Below are 10,000 nucleotides of genomic sequence, written 5' to 3' on the forward strand. Positions count from 1 at the left end.
CAAGGACACAACGGCAGCGATTTTTTTGGAAGGTATGAGGCGGGGAGCGAATCCGCAACCCTCAGGTTTCTGGCACGGCTGCTCTACCCACTACGCCATACTACTCGCCTGCCGCTGTCTTCGAGGCCGGTCCTTGCACACCCCGCTCCGCGGCAGGCCCGCTGGCCACGCCCCCCTCCACACTCTTTTCTTTATAAGTGTATTACAAAAATAAATTGTACTGTGTGCAATTACACATATTTAAAGATGAATACTTAAATATCTGCTTGACTTATGAGTTCAATCATAAGTCAATAGCGTATATAGTCGATACTATTATGATTACGATGATATTTTTTGGCATCACATCTTTTTTTTTTAAAAATGTTATTCATAATATGTTTATAAACTCAGGAAATATGACACATAAGTACTTTGAATATGACCAATGTATGATCCTGTAACTACTTGGTATCGGATTGATACCCAAATTTGTGGTATCATCCGAAACTAATGTAAAGTATCAAAGAAGAGAAGAATAAGTGATTATTACATTTTAACAGAAGTGTAGATAGAACATGTTAAAAGAGAAAATGAGCAGATATTAACAGTAAATGAACAAGTAGATTAATAATTCATTTTCTACCACTTGTCCTTAATAATGTTGACAAAATAATAGGTGTATAAATGACACAATATGTTACTGCATACATCAGCAGACTGACTAGGAGTCTTTATTTGTTTACTTACTACTAAAAGACAAGTTGTCTAGTATGTTGACTATTTTATTTAAGGACAAACTTGCAATAATAAACATATTTTTAATGTACCCTAAGATGTTTTGTTGAAATAAAGCCAATAATGCCATTTGTTGTGGTCCCCTTTATTTAGAAAAGTACCGAAAAGCATTGAAATAATTTTGGTACCGGTACCAACATATTGGTATCGGGACAACACTAGTACAGAGTATAGTACCGTTTTTGATTCATTAGTACCGCGATACTATACTAGTATACCATAATTGCAAAATAACTCATGTCTTTTATTATATTTTATTTGATTAAATGTAACAGATTTTTTATTTATACAATTTTATGCCATTTTTTTGTCCGCAGACGTTGACGAATGCAGCACCATCCCCGGCGTGTGTGACGGAGGCGAGTGCACCAACACGGCCGGTAGTTACGTCTGCAGCTGCCCACGCGGGTACATCTCCAGCACAGATGGCTCCAGATGCGTGGGTGAGTGTCCAGCAAAACCTCCGGACAACATTCTCGGGTGCTTCTTTCCTTTTTGCTTTAAATCCGTCCTCTCCGGCCACTCGGGGCGAATTCCAAATTCCAGGGCCGCTCTAATTGGTTGACTGGCTGGTGGACGTAGGATGATCCGGCATGTGATGAGTCACACTGGCCCGCAGACAAACACACTTTCGCAACACCATTTGCACACGGTGTGAGACGGAAACGCCCCGTGGAACATTACCAGGTGTTAATGTATTCCTCAAGTCAGGCACAACGAAGCACAACCAGGTGTTGGCGTCTTAAGATTTATGCCACAAACCCACAGAACAGGGTTTATCTGGAGAAGGCTCACGTAGGATGTATTATCGGGTCGTTCTGCGTTGATATATCGGATTACATTAGGCGGAAAACAAACGTTCACGTTCTCAATACTATTACAAAAACATTTGTGTATGACAAAATATAGGCTATGTAATCATCCTAATGTTGTCTGGTATGGTATGGTATGGTGGCGCTGTTACTAAGTTAACCCCTTGAGTCAGATTCTCACATAGCTCACTACGCCCTACAAAAGACTCACTGTAACATTTAGCTGTTTAATCAAATCGCCTCGAAATTTGGTACACACCTTAAGAGGACTAAAACGCACATGTGTGTGAAATTTTAGCCGGATTGAACGAAAACTATTGCTGCAAAACGTCTTTGCAGTGGTGCTAATTGTCTACAAGTCCTTGACAATTTGTCTCATGATTCCTAAACTTTGATATTTATATTACATGGATGCTGTCATGTCTTTAGGGGGAAAACCTACCAAAAGATGCACACATATTGTGTTGCCTGTGCTATTAATGTCCTGACAAATACACCACGTGGTGGCTATGTTCTTCAGTTAACCCCTATAATTCAGATTCTCGCAGCTCTGCAAAGCACCCTCTGTAACTTTGGGTTGTTTAGTCAAATCACCACAAAATTTTGTACGCACTTTTAAAGGACCACCAAGCACACATGTGTGGAATTTGAGTAGGATTAGTTTTAAAACATAGTTGCAGTGAAGAAAAATGTCTTTTTATGAACAGGACTGATCAATTTATCGTCCATAAGTCATTGAGTAATTGTCTAATGCAGTGGTTTTTAACCTTGTTGGAGGTACCGAACCCCACCAGTTTTATATGCGCATTCACCGAACCCTTCTTTAGTGAAATGTTTTTTTTTTCAAATTCAAGACAAAGGTATATGATTTTTTACTGGTGCGCAAAATGAACCGTGCATGAACATCATCTTGTTCAAAGAACAAAATCAACGCAGTGCATGAACTCACAACAAATTACACACCTGCAAATCAGTTTGACTTCTGCTGTTGCCGTATCCATAATATGCCGATAGGGAGAAGTTTTTATGTAGACGATGAGTCGGGTGTGGCTTGACCTCCGCGGCGGAGGCTCCACCGAACCCCTAAGGCCGACTCACCGAACCCCTAGGGTTCGATCGAACCCAGGTTAAGAACCACTGGTCTAATGATTATAAAAAGTTGATGATATCTGTATTACGTGTATTCTAGCATGTCTTCCAAATCTTTTCAACACGACCCATAGGGGCTTTCAACAATGCTGTGATGACCACATGCTTAAAGTGGTGACCTGAACTGTACCTGCATGTCATCCATTGGCATTAATAGGCCAACGTCTCAGCCTTTTTACAAGAATTAGTGAGACATCTGCAGACCTTTGCTCCCTTGCCGCATCAGTTAATAGTTTTGTCGTACAATAACTCTTGTCATCCTAATGACGTCTGGTATGGTATGGTATGGTGGCGCTGTTACTAAGTTAACCCCTTGAGTCAGATTCTCACATAGCTCACTGCGCCCTACAAAACACTCACTGTAACATTTAGCCGTTTAGTCGAATCGCCTCGAAATTTGGTACACACCTTTAGAGGACTAAAACGCACGTGTGTGGGAAATTTTAGTGGGATTGAACTAAAACTATTGCTGCTGTGAAGCATCCATTGGCATTAATACGCCAACGTCTCAGCCTTTTTACAAGACTTAGTGAGACATCTGCAGACCTTTGCTCCCTTGCCGCATCAGTTACCGTAATAGTTTTTTGTCGTGCAGTAACTCTTGTCATCCTAATGAGCTCTCGTATGGTGGCGCTGTTACTAAGTTTGTCGTACAAACACTCTTGTCATCCTAATGACGTATGGTATGGTGGCGCTGTTACTAAGTTAACCCCTTGAGTCAGATTCTCACATAGCTCACTGCGCACTCACTGTAACATTTAGCCTTTTAGTCGAATCACCTCGAAATCTGGTACACACCTTTAGAGGACTAAAACGCACATGTGTGGGAAATTTTAGCCGGATTGAACTAAAACTATTGCTGCTGTGAAGCTTCCATTGGCATTAATTATGCCAACGTCTCAGCCTTTTTACAAGACTTAGTGAGACATCTGCAGAACTTTGCTCCCTTGCCGCATCAGTTAATAGTTTTGTCGTACAAACACTCTTGTCATCCTAATGAGGTCTGGTATGGTATGGTATGGTGGCGCTGTTACTAAGTTAACCCCTTGAGTCAGATTCTCACATAGCTCCCTGCGCCCTACAAAACAGTCACTGTAACACTTAACCGTTTAGTCAAATCACCTCAAAATGTGGTACACACCTTTAGAGGACTAAAACGCACATGTGTGTGAAATTTTAGCCGGATTGAACGAAAACTGTTGCTGCTGTGAAGCTTCCATTGGCATTAATACGCCAACGTCTCAGCCTTTTTACAAGACTTAGTGAGACATCTGCAGACATTTGCTCCCTTGCCGCATCAGTTAATAGTTTTGTCGTACAATAACTCCTGTCATCCTAATGACGTCTGGTATGGTATGGTATGGTGGCGCTGTTACTAAGTTAACCCTTTAAGTCAGATTCTCACATAGCTCACTGCGCCCTACAAAAGACTCACTGTAACATTTAGCCGTTTAGTCGAATCGCCTCGAAATTTGGTACACACCTTTAGAGGACTAAAACGCACGTGTGTGGGAAATTTTAGTGGGATTGAACTAAAACTATTGCTGCTGTGAAGCATCCATTGGCATTAATACGCCAACGTCTCAGCCTTTTTACAAGACTTAGTGAGACATCTGCAGACCTTTGCTCCCTTGCCGCATCAGTTAATAGTTTTGTCGTACAATAACTCTTGTCATCCTAATGACGTCTGGTATGGTATGGCATGGTATGGTGGCGCTGTTACTAAGTTAACCCCTTGAGTCAGATTCTCACATAGCTCACTGCGCCCTACAAAACACTCACTGTAACACTTAGCTGTTTAGTCGAATCACCTCAAAATCTGGTACACACCTTTAGAGGACTAAAACGCACATGTGTGGGAAATTTTAGCCGGATTGAACTAAAACTGTTGCTGCTGTGAAGCTTCCATTGGCATTAATACGCCAACGTTTCAGCCTTTTTACAAGACTTAGTGAGACATCTGCAGACCTTTGCTCCCTTGCCGCATCAGTTAATAGTTTTGTCGTACAATAACTCTTGTCATCCTAATGACGTCTGCGGGGTCGAGGTCATGTCCCCCGTGGAAACTGTTCTACGTTTTTTATTTCCTCTCCAAACTTAGAAGAACCGCTGTGTGCATTGGAGCAGTCATGTCGAAATAAGAGCCGACCTTCTTTGGCTGAGTTCAACAGTCCAGGGTGTTGAATATTTCCCTCCACTGAAGATGACCACTTGGGTTTGGTCACATGATGGCTCGTGAAATAAACAATGAACGAGAGAATGGAAGGTGGTAATTGAGGAAGGATGATTGTAATTGTAATAGTTTTGTCTTCACCAACATTTCTGGCTTATCCTGTCATGCGGTCTAATCGTTCCTCTCAATGTGCATCCAAGCTTTGCTTCTTTTAATCGTGGCTGGGCTCCTTTCCAGTTGTCTGAGAGGGAAGAAATAAAAAGTTAGAACAAATAAAACAGGTGCCAGACGAGGCAGCCCCCGTACATCCTTCCTCACTCTTTGTCCCACTTCCAAATTGGACCAGACAAGATGTGGAGGAGACAGATAAAGAAAACCAGACCTTACAGCACATCCGACTGATATCATCCCGGAATATTCTGAGCCTGTGATCTCAGGACGCGCCTTCAACCTGGCGTTCGTTCAGCGCCTGTTTCAACAGAGCGCAGACAGACGTTATCAACTGTTGGAAGTGGCTCCCTGTGAGGCTGACAGAGTTTATGTCACCACTTGGTGGCGCTGTTACGAAGTGAGCCACATGGGTCAATGGGGCCGTTAGAATTGTGTTTGACAATTTCTGCCTTCAGCAGCATGGTGGAACAGGGGTTAGTGTATGTGCCTCACAATACGAAGGTCCTGGGTTCGATTCCCAAGCTCGGGGTCTTTCTGTGTGGAGTTTGCATGACGGCATGGGTTCTTTCCGGTCTTCCTCCCACCTCCAAAGACATGCACCTGGCGATAGGTTGATTCTTTCTTTATCTTTAATCCTCTTGGGAGCATAGGGCGTCTACCATGGATCTCCACCTCACTCTCTTCTGTGCGATGGTCTTCGCTTCTTGCCAGGAGATCCCCATCTTGGTCAGTTCATCAAGAGTGGACCGCCTCCAGTTGAGTTTTGGTCTCCCTGGCTTCCTCTTGCCTTGAGGGTTATAGTCCAGGACTTGTCTTGCTAGGTTTCTCGGATCCTTCCTAAGTGTATGGCCGATCCATCCCCACTTTCTGCTTTTGATTTCATTTTGAATTTGCTCTTGGTTCATGCGTCTCCACAGGTCTACATTTGATATCTTGTTGGGCCACCAAATACTCAGTATGTACCTGAGACAGTTGTTAATAAACACTTGTAGTTTATGAATGATTGATTTGGTGGTTTTCCAGGTTTCACAGCCATAAAGAAGGACAGATTTTACATTTGTATTGAAGATTCTGATTTTGGTGTTTCTGGAGAGCTGGGAAGAGAGCCATACAGGTCGGAGAGTTCCAAAGGCAGGTCTTGCTTTGCTGATGCGCAGCTCGACATCTTTATCAGCTCCTCCATCTGTGCTGATGTTGCTTCCCAGGTAGACAAACTCGACCACATCTTCCAGGGGGTGCTCCTTGATTGTGATAGGTTGATAGGATTTGGTGTTGAGCCTCATGACCTTGGTCTTCCCAGTGTTTATTCTGAGGCCTATCTGTTTACTGTGTTCATGCAATCTGGTGGTTGATTGGCAACACTAAAGTGGCCCTAGTGTATGAATGTTGTCTGTCTATTTGTGTTGGCCCTGCGATGAGGTGGCGACTTGTCCAGGGTGTACCCTGCCTTCCTCCCGAATGCAGCTGGGATAGGCTCCAGCGCCCGCCGCGACCCTGAGAGGGACAAGCGGTAGAAAGTGGATAGATTAACCTTTTTCAAGGACCTACTACAATAACACACATCAACAATCCTCTTTATCAGTTTTTCGCAACCAAAAATATGTTTCTCAGGTGTGGTCCACATGGGGCGCACTTGTGGCAGTAATGACAATATCAAACACACAGAAGTAGTCTGGAGCTAAATTCACAGAGAAGTTTCTTAAGCACAAAAATTATGAGCGGAAGTCATACTTGCCAACCTTGAGACCTCCGATATCGGGAGGTGGGGGGGTGGGGTGTTTGGGGCGGGGGGCGTGGTTAAGAAGAGAGTATATTTACAGCTGGAATTCACCAAATCAAGTATTTCATATATATAAATAATATATATATACATATATATGTATGAAATACTTGACTTTCAGTGAATTCTAGTTATATATATATATTTTTATTTATTTTTTTTAAATTTAATTTTATTTTAAATTTTATTATACATATAAATAAAATACTTGAATTTCAGTGTTCTGCAGGCTATCCAGTAGATGGCAGTATTGTCCTGTTTAAGAGTGTCACAACATTGCCGTTTACTGCAGACGAACTGCTTTACGGTAGACCAAACGTGACTGCTGTTGTTGTGTGTTGGTACCGCGCCGGGAGGACGTTAATGAAACTGCCTAACAATAAACCCACATAAGAAACCAAGAACTCTCTCTCCTTGTTGTGCGCTCTACTCTCTAAAAGCCGTAGATGTTATGACGTCATTGGGCAGGCAAGCTGTTTATATTGTGGGAAAGCGGACGTAAGAACGGCTGTCCCCACTCAGGTCCGCATTGAGCTGGAGGGGGCGTGGCCTCCAGCTCCGGCTGAATACCGGGAGTTTGTCGGGAGAAAATCTCTGCCGGGAGGTTGTCGGGAGAGGCGCTGAATACCGGGATTCTCACGCTAAAAACGGGAGGGTTGGCAAGTATGGCGGAAGTACAAGAACGAATATGGCTGGCCGCAATCGGCAAGGAAACGTATTCCTCTAAAGAGACCTTTTTGATTAATTGAAACTTTTATTTGTAGATTGCACAGAACAGTACATATTCCGTACAATTGACCACTAATGAGATGAGATGAACCCGTCCCCCGGTTCAAGAAAGCATACCGCCATCTTGTAGGCGACCCACTAATAGGGACAAAGCTACTGATGCCGCCATGACCAGGGTTGGCAAGTATGGCGGAAGTACAAGAACGAATATGGCTGGCCGCAATCGGCAAGGAAACGTATTCCTCTAAAGAGACCTTTTTGATTAATTGAAACTTTTATTTGTAGATTGCACAGAACAGTACATATTCCGTACAATTGACCACTAAATGGTAACACCGAATACGTTTTTCAACTTGTTTAAGTCGGGGTCCACGTTAATCAATTCACCTATGTTCAAGTTGGGAGATATAAAGTCGCGAGGCTGGTAGTGGCGCCCCCGGTGATGAATTAACCTTACTCATTCTGTAATACTCCTCAGGAACTAGTGCGAGATCGGCGGACAAGGGTTCAGGAAGAGGAGTACAGCTGACAGGATAGACAACTAGAATAACAAAAGAAGGCTCCAATTGGTAATTCTGAGAGCGAACCAGTCAACGTGGGAGTTATGACGTTGGAGCCAGGGAAGACCCAGAACAATGGTTGCAGAACGTGGGGGAATGGGTGATTGCTAGAAAGATACACCAGCCAGGAGACCCCCGTCGAGAAAGCGAACATTCTTTTCAAAATTAAGTTCAACAGTTGGTATTTTAAGAAGCTCCACTATCCCAGAGTCAATAAACTTCTCATCCGCTCCTGAGTCAATAAGTGCCCTGATGAGATGAACCCGTCCCACGGGTCAAGAAAGCATACCGCCATCTTGTAGGTGACCCACTAATAGGGACAAAGCTACTGATGCCGCCATGACCAAAGGAGAGCCACTAAGGGGGTGTCCCCGGCAGAGGCTGACCGTTGTCTGGCCGGGCGATGATGTATGCACCCCCACGGTAAAGACACAGCCGCAAACTAAGACGTCGAGTCCGCTTTGTAGACCAAAGCCGGCTGCCACCTAGTTGCACTGAGTCGACCATGTCCCTGTCATCCAACGGCGTGTGGTAGTTGCAGGATGGAAGAAGAAAAGGATACACTCTATGCTGAACACTGGGAATGTCGAGGCGGATGTACAAAGAAAAGAGCTCCTCCAGTGTCAGGGTCTCATCTCTCGTCTTGCAGCCGAGGGTGGAGTCTGACCAAACAGATGCCTCGCAAGGAAATTTCGTCCCAGCTGCTCTCCGTTGCGAGAATGCGGAAAGTAATCAAGTGGTTCGAACTCTACGTCCAGTCTATTGGATTTATAAACACCTCCGTCCGTAGAAAGCATACGCTGGTGTCAGGCCGCACAAACACACACACACGGACGTCTGGTTCCAATTAAACGTCGTCGTCGTCATCAGCAAACCCCCTCTAAGTCCTCTGGGTCGGTTCGGTCCTGTGGGAGGTTCACATTCAAGTTGCACACGTTTACGTGTACTTGGAACGTGTACATACCGTACTGTACATGCACACACACTGCGCAACCACGCTAATGTTCTAATGGGCAAAAATGTGCTCCACTTGGGACTGATTAATTCCAGACTGCTGGCTCATTAGTGAAAAAATCGACGTGAGCACACCCCCCCCCTTCCCTCAACCACCCTCCGCCAATAATGTTCAAGTCTGCACACACACACACACACACACATGCTGCCTCACTGGAGTGATTTCCAGGAAATAGCCACATTTGACTTCCCAGCATTCCTAACATTTGAGCTGCTGCTCCACTGACCTCCTCCTGTCAAACTGTAACAAATAAACGCCCGTCTTCTTCTACTTCTTCTTCTTTTTTTTGGGTGACCCCTTAAATGGCAACTGTTAGTCGAGACCCCAGCAACCTTTCCGCACTGATGAGCTTCCGCCCGCACAGCATGGAAGGGCCAGGGTCCCGCCTCGGAGTGCTGTTCTGAGAGAGGAACTATCACCCGGGAAACTGTTCATGTGTTAAACGGTGGCCTGGCTGGACAAAAAGTAAATGTTTTTATTAGCTGAGTTTAACGACTGCCCTTTCTAACTGGAGTGTGCAGCCTGTTGCTACTTTGACCGCAGCCGCTAGTCCAGATGTACATCTGTAACGACACCTAGCAGGGAGTCACCTAATACAGTATTTTCTGGGCACACTCAATGCATTTTAGAATAACATGTTTTTGTCCATCTACCGGACTATTAGCTGCGGATGTATACTGTGGAAGTCGCTTCCTAGCGGTCCCACTAGTTGGACAAAGTTTTTAATTAAATTACATTACAAGGACGATACTCCCAGAGATGAGTGCCATGTACACAACTCGCTGCCTAAAGCGAGTACACAACATCCTGAAGGACAGATACCACCCAGCACAT

At 44.3% G+C, this 10,000-nt stretch overlaps 1 protein-coding gene across 1 annotated transcript in view; it reads left to right on the top strand.

Moving 5' to 3' along the window:
- The window catches only part of LOC133635049 (fibrillin-2-like), a 209,583-nt gene that overhangs the window by 99,954 nt on the left and 99,629 nt on the right, over nucleotides 1–10,000 (top strand). Inside the window, exon 9 of the mRNA XM_062027781.1 lies at nucleotides 1,095–1,220. Within this exon, the coding sequence (XP_061883765.1) occupies nucleotides 1,095–1,220 (126 nt within the window). The remainder of the gene's footprint in view (nucleotides 1–1,094; nucleotides 1,221–10,000) is intronic.

The sequence above is a fragment of the Entelurus aequoreus genome, linkage group LG19 (assembly GCF_033978785.1).
Source record: "Entelurus aequoreus isolate RoL-2023_Sb linkage group LG19, RoL_Eaeq_v1.1, whole genome shotgun sequence".
Classification (NCBI taxonomy): Eukaryota; Metazoa; Chordata; class Actinopteri; order Syngnathiformes; family Syngnathidae; genus Entelurus; species Entelurus aequoreus.